This window comes from Seriola dumerili, unplaced genomic scaffold (assembly GCF_002260705.1).
Source record: "Seriola dumerili isolate Sdu_G_001 unplaced genomic scaffold, Sdu_1.0 BDQW01000003.1, whole genome shotgun sequence".
Lineage (NCBI taxonomy): Eukaryota > Metazoa > Chordata > Actinopteri > Carangiformes > Carangidae > Seriola > Seriola dumerili.
This window is the reverse complement of record NW_019174258.1, coordinates 5,533,458-5,554,728: the sequence shown is the minus strand read 5'-3', so window position 1 is coordinate 5,554,728 and position 21,271 is coordinate 5,533,458. Positions and strand designations below refer to the sequence as shown.

General features: G+C 40.6%; 3 protein-coding genes across 6 annotated transcripts; 1 reads left to right on the top strand and 2 right to left on the bottom strand.

The window, feature by feature from the left end:
* Window positions 1-608: 608 nt before the first annotated feature.
* slc7a9 (solute carrier family 7 member 9) lies at window positions 609-10,494 on the bottom strand. The gene is made up of 13 exons (XM_022739736.1): window positions 10,351-10,494; window positions 9,347-9,472; window positions 8,064-8,211; window positions 6,576-6,818; window positions 5,883-6,008; window positions 5,666-5,765; window positions 4,326-4,370; window positions 3,882-4,005; window positions 3,591-3,694; window positions 3,246-3,342; window positions 2,843-2,992; window positions 1,732-1,906; window positions 609-1,502 (listed from the first exon to the last, which is right to left on the bottom strand). The coding sequence occupies exons 2-13, from the start codon at window positions 9,461-9,463 to the stop codon at window positions 1,441-1,443; spliced, it is 1,491 nt and encodes a 496-aa protein (XP_022595457.1). The 5' UTR covers window positions 9,464-9,472; window positions 10,351-10,494; the 3' UTR covers window positions 609-1,440.
* A 2,587-nt stretch (window positions 10,495-13,081) lies between these two features.
* Window positions 13,082-20,274, top strand: nudt19 (nudix hydrolase 19). Of its 4 annotated transcripts, none has more exons than XM_022739748.1 (4): window positions 13,082-13,936; window positions 14,088-14,295; window positions 14,836-14,989; window positions 20,136-20,274. In XM_022739748.1, exons 1-4 carry the CDS (start codon window positions 13,145-13,147, stop codon window positions 20,272-20,274), a joined length of 1,293 nt encoding a protein of 430 aa, XP_022595469.1. In that variant the 5' UTR covers window positions 13,082-13,144. The 4 variants fall into 4 exon arrangements, with proteins under 4 accessions (XP_022595469.1, XP_022595493.1, XP_022595478.1 ...); XM_022739772.1 differs by lacking the exon at window positions 20,136-20,274 and adding an exon at window positions 15,542-16,043; XM_022739757.1 differs by lacking the exon at window positions 20,136-20,274 and adding an exon at window positions 15,304-16,043.
* On the bottom strand, window positions 20,226-21,104 carry rgs9bp (regulator of G protein signaling 9 binding protein). Its single transcript, XM_022739773.1, has one exon. It carries the CDS (start codon window positions 20,983-20,985, stop codon window positions 20,245-20,247), a length of 741 nt encoding a protein of 246 aa, XP_022595494.1. The 5' UTR covers window positions 20,986-21,104; the 3' UTR covers window positions 20,226-20,244.
* Between the last annotated feature and the right edge of the window lie 167 nt (window positions 21,105-21,271).

Genomic DNA, 21,271 nt, shown 5'->3' with positions numbered 1-21,271 from the left:
CATGCAAATTTAAACAGATCCAAACACAACAGGCCTCACAACCAACATGCTGCTTCTACAGACAGTTCCAGCAGAATTTGGCTGAAGTTAGTAAGCAGCTTCTCTGCAAATGTTCTCTCATTCAGCGCAGCCAATGCAAATTTACTGGCACCTACTGGAGAAAATCTTCACTTTTACACCAGGGATCGCACATCGGAAATTCTAGTTTGACTCTAGATTGAAGCTTTAAGTGCCACTAGAGGGCAACAAAGACCAGTTATCTATTTGAGAGGGCTCAGCCAAAAATACATGCAGGGGTTGAGTTGCCTCATTGTCCCTCTGCAAGTTTCTTTATGTTGTTTTTATTCAGTCTGATTCTACTAAATCTGACACTACTACTTGTATTCAGAGTGATATTCCTCACTTTTGCTGCTGTGTTTTCCAATGATTGTTACCTGAATTATGAGACATGAGATAAGACATAACCTTAAGCACCACCAGGCACATGCACCTATTATATCTCATAATCACACATCCACACTTGACAGTTGTACACCACGGGAGATAATACTAACACTGTTTCTTAAAATGATAAATCAGCAGGTCAGGTCAGGAAGACACAGTTGAGGTATTTGCTGGAAAATTGTTTATTTCCCATATCCACTTCATTCTCAACAAGCTTAATACCTTTCAACAGCAGATAACAATGCACCACTCTTCTAGCATATTCCAGTGTGAAAGATAGGAGTGAGAGCATTATTAATTAAATCATGCGCAAACATCATTACAGAAAGTAAAAATGTTTCCACATCTCGTTGCATGATCTGCTGGGCTTTCATGTCATTTCCTTAATGCATTTTAAACGTTTACCTTTTCCCTTTGCTCACTTGCAGATTCATGCGTACATCTATTTCCTAGCTGCTCTACCTTAAGTGATCTTTGGCACAGGAAAACTTCATTGAACATTGACTACATGTAAATGTTTGACATGACTGCTTAAGTGTTATACTGTGCTGGTTATATTCACCATAGAAATCCTACCAAACAACCAAACATCCTTCAGTTGTAGCCTATCACCACAGGAAGGATTTAGTAAGTGATGTGGGGAAGGACATAATCAGAATATGGTCGATCTGGCTCTTTTGTTTTAATATCTACAGAAGTACACTTTAATGACAGCAGAGGTATTCCTGTGGGAAACACTCTAGAAACAAGAATCCTCTTTTTTTTCTGGCCCTGAACCCAAATGACACATGATTTCATCATGCGCTGGTAACAGGTTCATGAACACAGTACATGCACTTTAACTTTTGTCACGCAGCTTTTCAACAGAAGTGAAGCTCTGATTTTACGACTCTGATCCCAACTGCGGGTACCAAATTTCCAGCCCACTGTTTCCAGAAGCAAGCCTGACATGTTTCAAGTCAAGCAGCACAAGTTAACCCTGTCGTCAGCTCTGTCTCATTCAGTTGTCTCAGGAGGAACTACTTCCATCAGCAACTGGAGATGCATAGTAATGGGCCCTACAGGGGAATGGAGGTCAAAGGTCACACCAACACTGATCAAGTGGGTTCACCATGGGGTCAGCACAACATGACACTGTGTTTAATGAATTTGTTTTCTACTATTTTGAGCAGATTATTTCACATTTTATTTTCTACTGATTGCCAAGAGAATATAATAAAAATATTTCAATACATGAATTCTGAAACTCAGGTCCAGAATTTCAGTAAAAATGAAAAGTAAACTTACTCATGAGTTTGCGTGCCCAGTTGACCTTCAGGTGGACGAAAGGGTAGTAGAGGAGAAGTCCGCTGAAGATGAAGATAGTGCAGTAGAGGTACTCCAGCTCTGGCTTATCAATGATGGGGGCAAGGACTAAGTAGCATGACACCAGCACCATTAGGCCTGCTATGACAATCGGCACCTTCAAGTAATCACACAGTTACACAGGATCAAGTGTTTGGTTTTTACTTCTGCTTCCGATCAGTGATACAGAATATCTATTCAATTTTCTGAAAGGGGCTATTTGTAAGTTTTCTCTGCTACCAAACGTGGTTTCTTGCTGGGAGTGGGTGGTGGTGATTGTTGATTGACAAGAGCTTCAGCCATCATTGCATTTACAAGACACAAGGTTATAATGCGACCTCTGGGCAGTGCTACGTCTTCAGGGCAGGTTGGAGGCTGTAGTGAGTCGCTATTGGAAAGGGATGAGAAGGACTGGGGCTAGGTGGTTAGCATGCTAACTTCAGTTGAATAAAATACGTGATAGAGACTGGTAAGTAAACAGCTGTTAATGCTAATGTTAGCTATGTAGCAGTAGGAAAACTTACAAATAACTACTTAAAGAAAGTATTCAAGATTGCTGTCTGATAGTTGCAGGGTTATATGGAGGAATACTTTATTCCTGTCTTCCTGTCTAAACTTAACACTATGAACGTACATTTTTAAAGTAAAAACACACATATCCGTAGGGTATTTTAAAGGCCCAACCTATTATTTGAGACAAATCAAGCTTCAAATGGGTTCTGCATTTGCATTTCTTGTGGTTGCTATTACACAATGTTGATTGGGTCACATCTGTCCAGCTGACAATGTTGTCTAGATTCATCTCTTCAGTAAATGACTTCACTGTCTCACTACCATTCAGTCAGTGATGCTTTTACAGCGCTCCAGCAGCAATCAATTGAAGCCATTTCAGAAACGGTGTTAGATGCTGCATGACTTTTGTTAATGTGTACAAAGGTACAGATTACAATTTCCAGTTAACAAATTCAATAACTTGAACAAAACAGCTGTCAGGATAAATCAGTGTAAAAGAGGAATGGACTCCAAAGGCTGTGCCTCAATCAGAAAGCCTCACCTTCACTGGTCTGTGGAGCTCCGTCCTTGTGAAACGCATGACTATGAGAGCCAGTGCTGTCAAACCATAAAACGCCCACTGAGCAAAGCTGAAGTAGTTAATGAGGGTGTTTATGTCTGCTGGGATAATATATAAAATAGCCAAAACACCCTAAAACATAAAACAATAAGAGAAAGCAAACGGTGAGAAGCAGAGAAAGAGAAACGTTGTGTTTACATCAAGGGAAACAACACAGTGGACACTTTATTCATCTGAACTTATATGAGCAGTTTTTAAGAGCAATAAACCTTATTCAGCACGATGAATGACCATGCAGAAATTTTAACATTAAATAAGTCAGATGGTAAAACCAAAGTGAAATATACATACATACTCATCAAATTATTAATTATGCAGTACTCACGTTGAATATGAGAGCAGGCAATGGGGTGTAGCGCTTTAGACTAATATAAGATAAGATTTTCACCATGTGACCCTCTCTGCCAGATACATAGGCCAGTCTGTGGGAAGAGAAAGACAGAAATATGTTTTGTAATGTTGAGTATTCTTGAGTTTTTCTATTTCTACCTCTTTCCTGTCTGTCAAGTTTTTCCATCTTTAACACACTTCAGTATTCTCACTTTTACCTTCACGCTTTGTGCTTTCTTTCCCACACACACAAATATGCGCAATACATCATTTTATGCACACAAAAATGCATTCTTTAGCATGTGTATTTCATTTACAATGTAACGGTTGTCTCTTTTACCTGCCGGCAGTGAAGCAGCTTCCATTGGCAGAACCAAATGTGGAGAAGACAACAAAGAGAGGAACGATCCAAGACAGAGGGTAAAGGACTCTGTCACCGAAAGTCTAACGAAGCACAAACATATACTTTAGAAAAGACAAGTAAAACAATACTGAGCTGTTTAATCTAAAATTCTCTGGGATAAATGACACATATTAAATTTAACACCAGACTGACAAGTCATTATGAACTCCATAGCTATCCATGGCTCTCAGCTTCTCTGGAACTGTGGCAGCCTTCTGTGCTTCTTACCACAGCCACAGCTGGAGACAACAGGAGTTCATTGGTGGTCATCACAGTGAAGTAAGCAACGTTGACCAACACATAGCACACAGAAACCAAGGGGATCCCAATGAGGATGGCCAGTGGCAAGTTCCTGATAGTAATTGACAAAAAAAAAAATCTATTTAAAAAGGAAACATGTTGTATATTGTGCAAATTTTAACAATATACATGCTCAAGTTAATATAAATGATCTATTCAAAAACTTGCCCTCTTGTATGAACTCTAGTGCACTTTATTAGAGTGTACGGCCTACCTATATGTTTACGCTGACTTTGTATGCCATATATAATACCATAATATAATTTCAATGAATAAGAAAAACACATTTTTGATAAAGTTTAGACTTGAATTATAGAGGGACGTCTTCCTTAAAACTGCAGCCTTTTAACGATGAGTTGCAGTTTGTCTCACCTGAATGGGTCTCTCAGCTCCTCTGTGATAAAATTCAGTTGATTCCTGGGGAAAAACATGGAGTGAAAACACAAGGAACATGTGGGTCTACTTTGAAGGTAGCACACTGCTAATAAGGGCTAAGCCAAGCTGTGAACTCTAAAGACCTGATCGCTATCCTCTGCAGAGCAACGCAAAGATTTACCTGCACTTGCCTGGCCATCCAGACAATTCTAATTCTACTTGTAGTGCTGACCCTATGTAAGGGATCACTGTAGTGCCCCCTCACCAGCTTCAGTGTCAGTGACATGGTGTTTTTATGGTATTTCACACAGGCTTTACCCTCTAATTGGCCCTATCAGCACAAAGGGTTGTAGCCTGACATTTGCACCCCCTGCTATAACGCCAACATGAGATAAAAAATTAAAGCGTATCAGTCACATTAAACCACCTTTTCAGGTCCCCTCAGAAAAAGTAACTGGAAGCGAGTGTGGACGTACACTTCAAAACTGACCACAAACAGTACAAAGAACATCAGTCAGGCAACCATGCTCTTTCTGACATTCCTGTGCTGAGGGCAAGATGGAGGGAGGCCAACTAAAGACTCCCAGTTGGTCACAGCACAAGAGACACAGGCATTGTTGTGGAAACCTCAATGTTACAGCGCAGACAGACAAGAAAATAACTGATAACCCAAAATGGTTAGTAACTGTGACACGCCACTAATCATGTTCATCAGCAAGAAGGTGGTGACAGGCTTCACCTGCTTCACCTGCTGGTGCTCTGGAATGCACAAACACCTCACTAAACCAACAGACATCATTTACTGTGCAAGCACAGAGTCAGTAAAGATAAAGAAAAACATTGTTCCAGTATAGCTAAATATAGTAAGACAGTGTGCTGTGGCTATACCAATGCATCTTATATGCACAAGACCCAAGGGAACAACTGAGGGAACTGCTGCCATTAAATCTGAAAGAATCATGATAGTTGCATCACTAAGGTCGACTGCACTGTCTTGTGTCTGGGCTCAAAAAGGTATGCTATCTGGTCTGAGGGAATTTAGCTCTCCTGGTTAACTGTTTCAATAACTGCACGGCGTGGAATATGGCCTACTCTGGAGATAACAAGAAAGTTGGCCGAGGCAAGAGAGCAGCTTAAAGGCAGGCTCATGTGTTGTTATATTGTCGTGTACCTTGGGGAAAACATACTGCCATATGAAGAAAAGCATAAGTGTGGGGTCACAGTGCTCCTTATATCAAGTCAGTACAGCAGGAAATGGCACTTTAGTTCATTACTTTATAGAGTGGTCAATCCTTTACATGTTAAAAGAGCAAAATGAAGTGAAGTATGACTGTTACCATCCATCATAAGCCCACAGCCCATTATAAAACGCAAGTCCAATTGCTCCAACAGAAGATGTTGTTCCATCAAATGCATTTGACAAAGTCTCAGTGTTTCCTGGAGACAAACACATGACAATACATAAATAAATCATTATAATTAAACATTTCATCAAAGGACAAAAACTTTAAAAGCAGAGTTGTACATCAAAAACACTCATATAAGAAAACCCACCTTGAGCCAAGAGAACAATGCCAGCTCCCACTATGACAATAATAATGAAAAGTTTGGCTGCAGTGAAGAAGTTCTGCACATAGCTTGCCAGTCTGACACTCAAACAGTTGACTGAGACGATTAACACTGAGAAGAAAAAAAGAAATGTAATAATATGCATTACATCATTCTCACTTTGACATTTGAAATGAATGGATTCTATCAAAGAAGAATCGTTATTTATAACACCTTTCTTAGTTAATTCTTAAAGTGTTTGCATAATGTTGATTGTATTGTTTTTATAGTTGTACAACCCATATAGGAAAAATCTGTTCTGAGCATACAGTATATCTGTGGCCAGGTCAGCTTTATTTTAATAATGAATAATTTTTATTCATATTTGCAGTTTGCAAAGTCATTTTTAATTAATCTTTGAGGTAATTTTGAATAATTTACCAATGGCAAAACTGGTAAACTGGCTGGTTTGCTGTTACTTTTCACCACTCCACTGGGATTATATTTACAGTATCAGTTAACCCTGTAATTCAGAAACACAGTTTTTCATGATTTACAGAAGTTTGTTGAGGAAAGAATTGAGTGGCCAGTTCAGTTTTAATGTCAGAAACACAATCAATAACTTCTACAAAGACTACTTTTGTATGTGCAGTTAAGTGGTTTTAACCATTAACTCACAAGGATTAAAGTTAAACTTACATATAGCTGCTGCTGATAAACTCTTGGTAACAACAAGAGGAGGGGTACAGCCGGGGTAGAAAGGAGTGGAGGCGTATTCTGCAAAGCTCAGTGTGATGATGGCGAAGGAGGAGGGCTTCAACACCATGACTGTGGTCCAGGAGTAAAGGTAGGCCACAAGGGAACCAAAAGCCTCCATTAGATATGGGTACTCTCCCCCTGATTTGGTGATCATGGTGCCAAGCTCAGCGTAGCACAGTGCTCCTGAGTGGACACGCATACACATAAAGAGAGACAGAGAGAACATGTGAAACATATTAACAGAAGTGGCTTTCATCATTTCTTCTGGTGGGAGGTTCAAGGAACATTTTGAATTTTCTCCCACCAAGAAACATTTGGTTTGAACAAACTCCCTGCCAAACACCCTCAAGGTCAAAGGCAGTCATTTTTAAATTTTAAATCCTTGTTAATACTTTTATCCCCAAGCATAATAATGCAACCCTAATGACAGACAGTAGACTATAAGACTAAAGCTTACTAATGGTGAGCGTTTATAATAATTTAGTAATTATAAATGTCATGCTTAATTGATATTTTTATGGAAAAGGAAATACATTTGTTCAGTATGAATGAATCAATTTTGTAGAAGAGACATTTTCTTCAGGGGAAATCACATCATAGCACCTGACATCAAGATTTATAAGTAAGTTTGTGCAAGAACAAACAACTGCAGCTCATAATTTTTAATTACATAGAACTTTGAGTTTGTTGCCAAGCTTGTAAACCAAGCTGACGATTAACTTTACCACCTTCAAAATAAAGGACAATGTCCCAGATATCCAAATTTAACACACTAGCCCAGAATTTGTTAAACAAATCTTCTTAAGTGCAGCTTTGCTATGTGGAAATCTTGGCATTTTTCCATTAAAAATCTCAGCACAACACAACAGCATGACTAAAACATGCTTGTTGATAAACACAAAAACGCACTGACTGAATTTACTGCAGCACAGTCTCCTGACAGAGCATTTCCGTCGTTGACAGTTTATTGTGCCAGTTATTCTGTACGTACGTTTAGTGACATAAATCTGTTGATTTTTGCTCTTCAGTCAAAGCATTACAAGGATGAATTACAGCGTAATTACAAGGACAGAGAGTACACTAGCTGCTTGGTCTGACAGACATGTTTTAGGTAGTTTCTGATGTTCTCCCCTGAGGAGGAGGCCATACATATGCATGCAAAAAAGCCAGAATTAGAGTTAGGATCAAGTTTTACCATAAATACTTTTAAATACTAATTTCTGTGTTTTCTTTAGAATCCAGTATCTCACAGAGCAATCTCATCTCGTTGTCTGTCTGCAGTCCTACCCAATGTGGGGTTTCCTTCAGGGGAGGTGTTTTTTTATGTTTTATCCACCACCATTTTACAAACATGAGTGGAAAATAATATTGGACAGCACCACTCTGTTGCGGGATGAAATTCTGTATAAGTTTGGATGGTGTTCTCACCCAGAGTGGCTAACACGCCACAGGCAGCCCAGATGAGGAGGCAGGGTCCCACAGCTCCAGAGTACAGCAGAACAGCCTTCGGAGAAATGAAGATACCCGAGCCGATCATAGTCCCCACAATCAGACAGATGCCACTCAGCAAACCAACCTGATCAAACACGCATAGAGCAAGAGGTAAATATGTCATTTAAGTTCTTACATTTGAACTTTCTTGAATGTTATCTTCAGAGCAATTCAACCAGAAATGGAAAACTTTCATCTTTACATGTTCTATGCAACTGTCAATTATTTTCAAAACATTCTGGGATTTACCTTGTGATGAAATATTATATTCATCTACTTTTACTTCATTTACACCATTTCACCAAACTTAACTCGTCATGTGGAAGGAAGCCCAATGTAGATTGGAGGTTCAAGTTTTCTGCTGCTGGATTGCAAACAGGCGATCACCTAATTTTTTCTTTGTCAACAGCAGGTCAACGTTTGACTTTATCCTGTTGACATCAGTGAGGCTTTCTTTTAATTGCTAATTAGCAAATGTTAGCACTCTAACACGCTAAACCAAGATGGTGCATATGGTAAGCATTATACCTGCTAAGCAACAGAGTGTTAACATGGTCATTATGTTAGCATGGTGATGTTTACATTTAGCTCAAAGCTACACTGAGCATAAATATGGCCTCACAGAGGGTGTAGACTTTTTTTTTATTCGAGCACACTAAAACTTAATGACTACTGTTATTGGATCCTTGATCATTGACCTGGAAGGATGCTTCCAATCCAAATGCATCCCCCACACATGCACACGTCTTGGGATTTAATCATGATGGGCTTTTTTTCCATCTCAACCAAGCAGATATGTCAACTTATATCCTTCTTTGGTAGAGTGAGGGGGGAATGGTGAAATGCTAATTATCAATTGTTTAGATAAATTGATATTTTAATCCTATTTTAGCCAGTGAAATTCTCTCAGTCCCCCTAAATTCACTTTAGGGCTTAGGGAGCTTAGGGGCCTGGACAGCACCTCTGAGTGGATCACCGTGGAGTTAATATGTGGGGATGGTTGAAGTGGTACTGACTGGTACTCAATCCCAGCCCCCATTGCTTTAAAAAGGTACGGATGGTGGGATCCTACTGTGTGAACATCTAATGAGGCTTATTCTCAGGAACACCCACACAGGACAGGCAAACAGATACACACACACACACACACGCACGCACGCACGCACGCACACACACACACACACACACACACACACACACACACACACACAGACACTCACATCTTTTTGAAGCACAGTGGCCTTCACAGGCTGCTTGTCTTTGGTGTTAGAGTCCACACTGTAGCCAGTGCACCCATTCTGCGACTCCTTCCTCCTCCTAACACTGTCTTCGTCCATTTCTGTTTGCTAGTGGCCAAAACAAAAAACAAATGCAGGCATACATTTTACACCACTTTTTGCTTTGGTTTATGTTGCATTGTCTAGTTATCTAATCTAATCTTTGTTGTCCTAATCAAAGGTCATCACACAGTTTACAAGGTAACTGTGATAAGGTTTTGAAGGAACCACTGAGCCCTTCTTGGCCTACCAGTAGCAGTAGCTCAACAATGAGGCTCACACAACCAAAACAACTCACTGAAAATCCACCACAAAACAAATGTATTTACATTGTTAATCCTGTGATCTTACGGATTTTTATTCCTCTACTAGGCTTTGATCCAGATCTATGGCCCAGGTTTTGACTTTGCGCAGTGTTTGTTTAGGTTTCTAGTTGATGACACCAAGTGGTATCTTACAGCACTAAGTGTCAGTGTCACAGGTCGAGGAAAAGGCTGACAGGTTTCACCTTTTAGAGAGACTTTGTGTACTGAAAAGCAGCTAAACTTCTTTATTCTGGTTTAGGGTGGATTTTCACTCACACCTCTTAAGAGGAACAAAATAAATTCCAAGAAGTCATGCACTTTGTATGAACCATTGTTTGCGTGGAGATTTTAAATCAAATCAATTTCAGTCAGTCCATGTACCATAGATAGATAGATAGATAGATAGATAGATAGGTAGGTAGGTTAACACTCACACATACTCCCCATGATAATGTTTAACTGTTGTTGCGTTGATATAAATGATCTAACAACACTGTCTTTTTCACTTGCTCACAAAATGTTGTTAAATTGAATGTACTTTCCTAATGTAGTACTTGATACATGATAATAAATAAATATTATGACATGAAAAAATATTATTATATTACATTGAATAAATATTGTAACATATTTTTCACTTACATATGACTGGGACAAAAACCACCTCAGTGACGCTCCATAGACCTTGAATGCTTTTTTTTTTTTTTTTTAACCGAGGTACGGTGATATGAACCCTCAGATGATACTGAGCCAAGTTAAATGAAGGAAAGCAGGAATGTCTGATGCAAATGAAAACCTGAGGCTCCCTGAGAGTGAACACACTCCTCTGGTGGGAGGTTCCCATATCCGATTGGACCTCCTGGATAGCCCTGGATGAAAAGGGAGGTGGGTAAAGACAGGGAAGGAGAGGGAGGCAAAGGTAGTTTAGTTTCTGAGTTAATGAAATCCACTGCTCAGAGCTTAGAGAGGAGGTGTCCAGTTTACCCACTAGAGAGAGAGGAGGGAATATGGGATGGTTTTGAACAACAATGCATTGAAATGTTCCTACTTTATAGACAATATGCAGGTGTGATGCAGGTTACACTAAGAAAACAATGTTATACAGTAATCCCGCCAGTAATTCTATCATTAACTGTGTTTGGAGACAAATCGGTTAATCAGCTGTTCAGCAATCCCATGAAGATGCTCCTGGGACTCATAAAGTTAAAAATGACTGATCCACTATAAGAACTTTCATCAGGCTTTCTTTTTTAGACAGTTTCAAAACTCTCTAACCCTCCTCCTCTCTGAGCTTACATAGCCTGACTTCTTTCACAAAGCCTCTTTGATAAGGATATATGACACCTCTGTGTGTGCATGCACATTTGTGTGTGATTATGTTTGTGTGTTACATTCCCTTTCTACTCTGTCCCTCCTTCTCTTCTATTTACTTTCTTCGAGTCTCCCCCCGTTTCGAGCATTTTATACTGTAACTTCTTCTTTTTCTGTTTATTTCCTGAGCACAAATATTTATCAGTGTATTGAAATATTTTATTATACTCATGTCTCCACTTCAGGATCGATTGCCTTGAAAAATAAAACCTCTGCTGTGTTAATCTAGGTGTTGACCCTTCTTATACAAGTGTGTAACCTCTGTCTTTAAGTTGCAAACGATTGCAACCTTTGAAATGTGAAGGGGTCGAGCTAATTATGAAAAAAATTTGTCCATATGGGTGGACAAAAAAAAGAAAGGCTTCAAATGTGCAGATTTGTGGATTGTTTCCAGGAGTATACATGTACATATGGCTTTTCAGCACAAACTGTGAAGCATCTGCAAGGCATGTTGTAACTCAGATTGAATTCCTTAACACTTAAAATCACTCTTCAGTAATTCAGCCTTTAAAAGTCAAATGTTATGATGAATGCGCAGAGTGTAGTATGATAGTGATAAACAGAAATAAGTAGAAGGTTTGCACAGTTACTTTTCATTCTAACACCCATTTAACGGTCATGTTACAATTCAATTTTTGTGTTTATGATGACATCCTCAGCAAAACAGGACATGCACGAACAGCCAAATAACAATCTGGTAGTTTACCTTTCTAGCTCACTATTGATTTGTAACACTGGCTTCCACTGGTGACTGCAGTTCCTTGAGGCACTTGCTGAAATAGAAATGTTTTTATGAAGCCTATAAGAGAATTTGAACAGTTGCCGCCGACACACTTGCTGCAGACGGACAGCCTCGCCCACTCATGGTAATCTGCTAACACAAGAACACATTTTCATATGAACTCAGTAACCCTGAGAACAAGAACTTATGACCAATAACAGACTTCAAGTTTCAGACACATTCACGGGGGCTTAGGGATCTGACTAAGTGCATTTACAGCAACAAATTCAGGCTTGTAAGACTGTGTGCTTTCAGTGCAGCAGATTAGCTAATTTAGGAAGAAACTGTTCCCCCCCCAAAAAGTTGCTTTGTTAGAGAGCCAGAATCAGTCATTGACTGTATTTATTACCTTCACTGTGATATCTCAGTTTAAGGGATTTGTAAACAGCTGAGACTGTGTACACTGTGTAAAAAATGTGGTCAGATCGTTTTAACATAGCGACAATTTGCCATCATTGAAATGTTGAACAGCTATTAATTGGCATAAGGATGAACTGTCAGAAAACACAAAGAGTTAGAGTTCAAATGTTTGAAGTTTTAACAGGTTACAGCAACAGAGTTGGAAGTGATAATGTGCATGGAGCGTAATATTGATATACTTCAGTCAAAATATCGGCTATACTCTTTGTATTATTGTAGCCCTGGTAAGTGAAAGAACTTTTTTAAGTTCACACCAATGTAGAAACACTTCTCAGTGGATGGTAGATCAATTATTACATCAAAACAGCATCAGGAAATGTGTTTTGTTAATGATTGGCAATAAAAATGTAACAGTTTTTTTGTCAGGTGTGTATTACATTGCAGTATATGATATGTAACTAAAATTAGATATGTTTTAGAGTTACATTGTAGAGAATGAATGAATGAGTCTATGAATTAATAAAGAACCATAAACAAGTGTTCATAGTGTTATTGACCAATAATAAGTCACTTCTCTGTTTACACACTAGATGTTGGGATTTCTGAGCTTCCTAATTCATCAAATGGGTTCTGCAAAAAACAAAAATAAATAACTATTACCTATTGGGGAAAAAATTATATATATATATATACATAAAGAACCAGTTCTGTAACAAACAGTGAAAGAAAGGGAAGAAAGAAAAAAAAGGCCTTTGTGGAGCACCTGTATCTCTGCAGCGCTGTGGGTCATCCGGCCTCTAGGGGGCGATAGCAGGTCATGTTAGTCCCGAGCTACGTCACTTCCACCACCACAAATGGAACCAAGGACTTTAACTTTCAGAAGCACTGAGTGAAAACTGTCATAAACAGTATCGGAGTTTTAAGATGAACACCACTCTGAAGCACTGGAAGGAGGCGGCCACTCTCATTTTAGCCGCAGGCCAGAGGCTCGGCGCGGACAGTTTATCGTCAAGGACGCCGCTGACAGCCGCTTCCAGCTCACCGCCGGGCAGCAGCTATGAGCGGTCACACCTGCCGCACAGGTCTTCCTTTGATTACGACGTTTTGTTGCTAAAACGAAGCAGTAAAAGTGGATTCATGCCCAATGCGTATGTGTTTCCCGGGGGTATGGTGGACTCTTCGGACTTTTCGAGTGAATGGCTGGACATTTTCAAATCTTTCAGGAACTCTCCCAGTTTTGGTTTGAGAAATGTCAAGCAACCGGCGGAGACCAGACCTCCAATCTTCGCCACAGACCGACTGAAACTGGGCTCTCCTATCCCGGGAGAGGTCGCCTTCAGGATCTGCGCCCTGAGAGAGACGTTTGAGGAGTCCGGCGTGCTGTTGGTTGTTTCTAAACTGGAGGAGAAAAGTTTGTTAAAAAGCATAGAGGACAGGTGTGCCACTGATCCAGCGCTACATTATAAAGTGAACGAGCTGGGCAGTAGTGAACTCACCAGGTGGAGGGCTCTGGTGAACCAAAACCCCTCCAACTTCATCAGGATGTGCAGAGAGTTAGAGGTGTTGCCCAACATCTGGGCTTTACAGGAATGGGGTAACTGGCTGACTCCCGCGGGCCGGTACGGTGTGACGAGGTTTGATACAGCTTTCTTCATGTGCTGCCTGCAGGACACCCCGCACACACTGCACGATGAAAAGGAAATAGTGCGCTTTCAGGTGAGCCAGGATTCAGGTCCGTTTATTCATTGAACACATTAGAAAACATCAAATAAGTAGTTAAATAGATAAAAGTTAAATAAGTAAAAATAGAATTAAATACACACAAAATACATACACTTGTAAAACACTCTCTCTTTTTGTGTTTCAGTGGTCCACACCCTCAGAGGTCCTGCAGAGCTACCAGGCACAGGAGCTGTGGATTGCCCCTCCGCAGTTCTATGAGCTCAGCCGCATGTGCCGCTTCCCCATGTTAAATGACCTCCACAACTTTGCCAGCCAGCGTGCCACAGAGGGCTGTGAGCAGTGGCTGCCTGTTGTTTTCTCAAAAGATGAGCACTACATATCACTGCTTCCAGGTGCTGATTGTCTGTTTTATCTAATCCACATCCAAAACCAGCAGTCAACCATGCTCAACTCATGTTTCATGATCTGAATCAGTGGGTCTCAAAGTTGGGTCTGGGGACCCCCTAGGGATCCTTGAGGGGGCTCCCTGGGGTCCCCAGCAAAAAGGGGAATAATTTGTTTTCACTATATTTCCATCCTTAAGTAACACAAGGACAGAATGTACTATGGATGGACTATTTTGTTCACGAGTGTCAAACACTTTCTGTAATAAGACATTTAAAAGCAAAAATCTTATCAGATGGGGGTCCATGGTCTAATTTGTGTCAATTTAGGCGTCCTTGATGTGAAAAAGTTTGAGAACCACTGATCTAAATGATATTAGATGTGGCTTTATTATGATGAATGACTGTGATGTGGTGTTCTGAATATTAACACTATTTAGTATTGGTTTTATGAGATGGTCACTGTGATTATCATAGATTAATCATTTTCTCATTACCCTTATCTTTGTCTGCTATTTTCTTTGCACTCTTGGGCTCTGCTATTTCCAGGAGACAAACTTTACCCATTGGACACTTCAGGAAAGACTCAAGTGGATACAAGCACAGACTCTCAGCTGGAGGATCCTCAGGATGATTCAGCACTGCACCGTATAGTGATCTTAAATCCATATACTACAACTCTACAGATCACCATCACACCCAGGTACAACCACCTGCTTCCAGTTGTCGAACCAGCCTTGTCACATGATTCAAAAAGTCAGCTTTGACTTGCCCCAACACTTTTCTGTGAAAATGTACTGGAAAAAAGCCTTGTGAAACAAATATTTTTATTTTTACACCTTTTTATTTATGGCTAAGCCTAGATTAGTTTTCCTGGGTAGTACCCTAAGTCTTCACCTGACTGCATTAATGACTGTGAAAGTTTGCTTGTTTCATTTTCCCTTTATCAGCTTCCTCATTTGTTTTTTGTTTTGTTTTTGTCTCACAAAATTGCAATTGAAAAAATATGAATTCAAGTCAAATTTTACTGATACAGCCCAATATCACAAATCACAAATTTGCCTCAAGGGGCCTTACAGAGAAATGGAGGAGTAACTGAGGATGGAGCTCTCCTCAAGTACAGACATGCAAAACAGTGCATGTACAGTGTACAGAATGTACAACATAATATTAATATACACTGTGGACAATCAGGATGACAAAATTATAGGCTGTAAGCAAACATGAAGATGGGATGATATTGAACAACTTCCAGGTCCAACAGATATGACCTGAGCCACATGACCTCCTCTCCACCATGAAGACCTGGAAAGAGGACAGATTACACAAACACACAAGAGACAAAATCCAAAAGAGTTTCAGCCACATGTCTGGGAGGAGGAAACAAGCACACAGAACAAGACAGAGGGACAAAGAGGAGGATGGGACTCATGAGGACCAAGATCCACATCCAAAACATCTGAAAGGAGGCACTGACGGCCAGGAGGGGGAGAGAGGTCTCAGGATGACTGATGGTCCAGTACAGAGAGCCTGAGTGAAAACAGAGGACAGGGAGGAGGAAATGGGGAGAGAGAGACACACAGCCTGGACGCTTATGTGCTTGAAATTAAGTGATTGTTAATGGCCTTATTGTGCACGGTGTACACAGGACTGCTAGTTTTACGTTTTATCCAGACACTCATTTCTAGGTTGTTTCACTTACAATTTGTTTTAGTGTGAGCTTCTGGGTTTTGTCTGATTAAAGATGCTCTAATATAACAGTTAAATCTGACTTTGTTGTTATTGTTTATTGTGTCAAAGCTGTTGTTAGGAAGGGGGGGGCAAAATATGTAGGCAACCCCCCCGGTCCATACTATACATAAAATAATTATGTAACCATTTTATTTTGACCAAATTTAGCTCATAACCATAGTAACAGGCTGACTAACAAATATATCAAAGAATTAGAGACAACACCAGCAGCTAATTGTGTGTCTGTCTGTCTCTCTCTTCTCTCTCTCTCTCTCTCTCTCTAGGAGTGCATATGTCAGTGGTGGAGGCTCTGCAGGGCCTCCACCTTTTCCCCTTTGGGTGTCTTCCCTGCTCACAGCAGTGTTCATGGCAAATTAAGAAATAATCTTTGTCAAATGGGTTGTACCCTGTGTCTGCCATTTATAAAGTAATTTATTATTGAACACATCAATTAATTCATTATTAATTTGTTCTTTTTAGTGATGCTGTCTCAAACTGCTTTCAGGTGACTTGTGCTACATCTTCTTATGATGGTTTGGGATTTACATGTGAAAGCACATGGGGAATGAGCTGAATGGAATAGGTCAAAAAATGAGTCTAATGGGTGCTTGGCAAATTTTCACATCTACTATCACAAAGCATGCCAGTAACTGTATAGATGCAATCACAGTATACGCACCATCACTCTGGTCACTGTAGCTCAGTCATGCTCATAACCAGGTTTCTGTTTTTCAATATATTTCTGCTTTTTTTTGACAAAGCTAATGTGCAGACACTTTGTTAGTGTTGATCTGTGGCTCTACAGATGTGTTATTGTTGAGATGAGCTAAATCAGGAGGAAGAGGCTGAATCATAAAGAGAGTTGGATAAACAGAGAGGGGAACTGATAGAAGCATCTCTATATACCGTTGAGATTGAATCTATTGATTTTGGATTTGTCTGAGTCGCTACAACAAAAAGATGAAACCTTTATGTCACTCTGACCTGGTTAAAACATTTTCTCCTAAAACGTTGAGGCCCTTTGACAGATTTTATCTATCAGCTTGAGAAAACATGAGGTTTGCCCTCACATTGCACTGTGTATGTGTAGGATGGTGGTGTCACAAAGGGGGTGAGTTGAAATAACACCGTTCAATCCTCTCTGCTGTTTGCGGTGGAGAGTCCATTGAGGGTTTCTATGGCAACCCACAGCCTTGGAAACCCACTATCTTCGTCCAGATGAGGTGATGATGCAGTCTCTGCCAAGTGTGCAGCTTGCCTCTCAGTGAACCAGTCTGCTCAGTTTATTTGTTTCCAAGCGACGGAGTGAAGCAAATAACTGGCTCTCTCATGCATAAGTTCAAACAAAATGCCTCCAAACAACTGTAGAGGAAGTGTATTTACTCACCTGTAAAGGGTAAATTTGTATACCTAATGAAGCCCATACACTAAAACTTTAATGCTGTGGCTATTTTGAGAAGCAGCTTGCGTAACAGAGACTGCACAAAATCATTTCAGCATTCCAGAAACTTTTGCATGAGCAAACGCGAGGGACAAATTTTAAAGCACAGTGTTTGGGGAGGCTTTATCTCTTCCGTTTCCTCCCCTTCTTCCTCATGTTTAATTAATCACCTTTGTATTTTTGGATCTCTGGATGACAATGTAAGTCTGTGGTGAATTTCAAGAGGTTCATGACTCACTGTTAGCAGAGCTCAGTGCCCCTGTGAAATGACAACAAGGATAAACAAGATGTCAAGAGAGCTTATGTGAATCAGTTGTCAGTGTAGCATGCCACTGATTTTTGATGCATCCAAGTCCTGCCAAAAAATCTGCTCGGCTCTGTGGCCTCTTCAAGGTGTCAAGTTATCTTTTTTACAATGTTCTATCAATGTTTTTCCACAGGTTTCAAACCTCAAAGGGCTGAGTGGAGACAGACAGGAAGGAATAAGAGATAAAACGCAGTGGGACACAGAGAAGGGCATCTAAGTAGTCTGCGGAATAAACCTTTAATGTTCCCAATGATTGCTATCTCAGTCTGAAACTTGAATATTTTACACTTGCCAGTTTTTTGTTTTTTTTTTAAATAGGCCTAAGAAATATGTAATTTTTTTTTTTTTGCAGTGAATCCATTACTCCCACAAGGTGTCAGGCCTCTGCTTCGTGGAGGAGGGTAGCTGTAATTAAATTTGATCCTGTGAGATTTCTACAGACTTCCACAGCCTGCTACTGAGACTGAATGTTCTTTAAATGCCGGGCAACTATTTTCCGCATAATCTTCTCAATTTAGTTTAATTCAGTTTACAGCTAATTTGATCTGCAACTGTTGAGCTGCAAGCAGATATGATGTTAACAGACGTTTCATTAGAATTCATTTTAAATTCAAATTCAAATTTAGAATTTGTAAAATGATGATGACAACAACATGTCGTCCTGCAGCTCCTGGGGTCACTCTGTTTTGCAGAATCCTTTCAGATAGTATTATCATTTTAACACTTCTTCTTACCAGTATTTGTTATTAACAACATTACACACTTTTGATGCATTGCTGATATCTTTCATACACAACATTTTCTAAACTAGCCTTTTAATTTAACCCCGCCAAAGACCTATAAACAGTGATGCAGTGTGGGATTTTTATTGTTTACAATAATATACCATAAACTACATTATTTACTTTAGAATTGAGGAATGCAATAGTTTTATTTATTTAACTGTGGATTAATCATTCCATTTCAAGTTTTGAAAATTCAAATACAAACTATTTTGTGACCTGTAAGACCCGCAGAGAGATTTGTTTCAAATAAATCATGATTACAATTTTGAGGGTAAAAAAAATAACATTTTGAACAGACTTTTGAATAGACTCCCCAACTGTTAGGCATTGGCTCTGCTGGACCCATCTGTGTTCACCCATGGTCCAGGAGAACTACACACCCCCACCCCTCCCTCCTATACATGTACAGTAGGCTACAGGCTTTGGCTCACCTATGTACCATTCCAGAAATACCCTCAAAGACTCTTACAACTAAAACCATTAGGGAGTTAAAGTATCTGTGTTAGTCTACTTTCCACTTTAAATCAACCACTATTTTAACTCCAGGGTGGTTACGTCTAAGATTATAATCCTCTACTTAAAATACCTCAGTGCACATCTGATATGCCGTCATACTGGGCTAAAACCATTAGCTTTAACACAAAACAAATATTTCAAAGCCTCACACATAAGAGTAAATTCACTTCTTGCATGGTCATTGTTTGTAGAAAAACTGCTTTGGCGTTGTTTTGTAAAGCATCTGCAGAACTATTTCTTGTGTGTTTCGAAATTTTATTATAATAAATATACTTGATTGTATGTACATTATCTGTCACAGCAGTAGACTGTATGTACAAACCCTCTATTCACATGTTGCAATGTATACATTCAACACTGTTTGCAAGAAAAACCCTGTAAAGGAACATGAACAGGCTTACAGTGAATGGGTGCATTATTAAAAGACTGTTGAAGTCTCTTAGGTCCAAAGGCTCTCATGTAGCACATTGTGATTTGATGCAATGGAGTAAGATGCAGGCCCACTACAATCTGGCTATACAGATTTTATGATGTATTAAAACTGTGCTAACAAGTGTGGAGGACAGTGCAGATTTGTTCACATCCAGCCTGTGTGATGTGAAGAGCAAAGGTTAACTGTATAGTGGCTCTATTAGGTTTTACGTGACCCTACTTCTTCTGACTATTTGCCCCCCCCCCCCCCCCCCCCCACCCCAACCTGCTCCTTCTGACTTTTCTGGATTGAAATCATAAATTTAAAGCATCAATCAGCAGCACACCAGGGGGAATACTTAACAGTAGGCTACATTTATGCTTGAGCTTTTCCACTAATCCACTTGGATTACGTGTTGTTTATATCATCCTGATGGCCAGACACTGTCACGTAATTTTATTTCTTTTTATCCCCCACCCCTCCCCCCTCCTCCAAAAATACACGACCCATTGGCCCTTCAAAATACTTATTTGTGCATTGTCCATTCTCTCCGAGTGGCTATATTGTTCTACATTTTATCTAGTGCAACTCCTCAACTCCACCGAATACATTCACAAATCCGAGAAAGATTAATAACTTGTCCACTCTTTTTCCCAGCCGCTCAATCCCACAAAAAGCTCGTTCTCTCGCATGTGGAGGTGCTGGCTCTGTACCCACGGTGATGCTCCGGTGGGCAGCCTCGCAGGATGTCCATCAGGGTGACGGTTCAGGACATATTGATGACCAAATATCCTAGAACCACGGCGACAGTAAGGATGACAAAGAACATAAACACAGCGCATATCGATGCAAACCCAGAGCCCCTGCTGCCTCCACTTTCCTCTTCTTTTGGTTCCTCTTCGCAGATGGAGATGACACCCACGGAGGAATTTCCGACGCTCATGTTGGACTTGAGCTCCGCTCCTGCCTCCTGCTTTGCCTCGACGGCCCACGGCGCCACCTGCACCTTCATCTCCATTTCCTCCATCATCTGGCTCACCTGGGAGATCTCGGACTGCAGGTCCCTGAGGTCCGCCGTGTCGATGTTGCTGTCCGCCTCGTACTTCATGTTCTGCACGCTCATGGCCCGGGCCGCCACGGTGCTGGTGCTGCCGGTCATGCCCGTCTGGATGAGGTGTCTCGTTGGCACCTTGAGGGGGAAATCCTGCCCTATCTCCAGGGACCTTTTCATGTCCACCTCCAGGAGCTCCATGCTGCTCGAGAACAGCACCCATAGGCGCTCGTACTCAGCCCGGTCCTCTTTGCTGATGGACTTGTCTTTGAGCAGAGAGGTCAGTTTAGTCCTGTTGGCCACGGCCAGCTCCTGGGCCTTTTTGCGGGTCCTCTTCAGCTCCTCTCGTAGGTTCTGCGAGTCCGAGGTGCTTCCCAGCGCGATGACCAAATGCCTGTAGCAGGCGGTCACTTTGTTCAAAGCGTCCAGCATTGTTTTGCACTCCTCTTTCCCCATGACTAATTCAAAAAATAATCTATGTCCTCCTCAAAATGATGAAATAATAACCAAAAGAGGCTTGAGGAGAAATGGCGAACTGTCAGTAACGGTGCTTTAGACGTTGTCCCTAGTTTAGTTTCCACGGGATCACACCCCCAGCTCTACAAATCCCCTCAACGCACTAGTCAGAGCAAATGCTTCTCTATCCATGCTCTTTCCTGTCTGCAAGCAGGCACAGAGAGCAGCTTAGAAATTAATGCGTCCGTTATGGCTTTAGACTACCTTTGCGCTTCACCACTCGAGA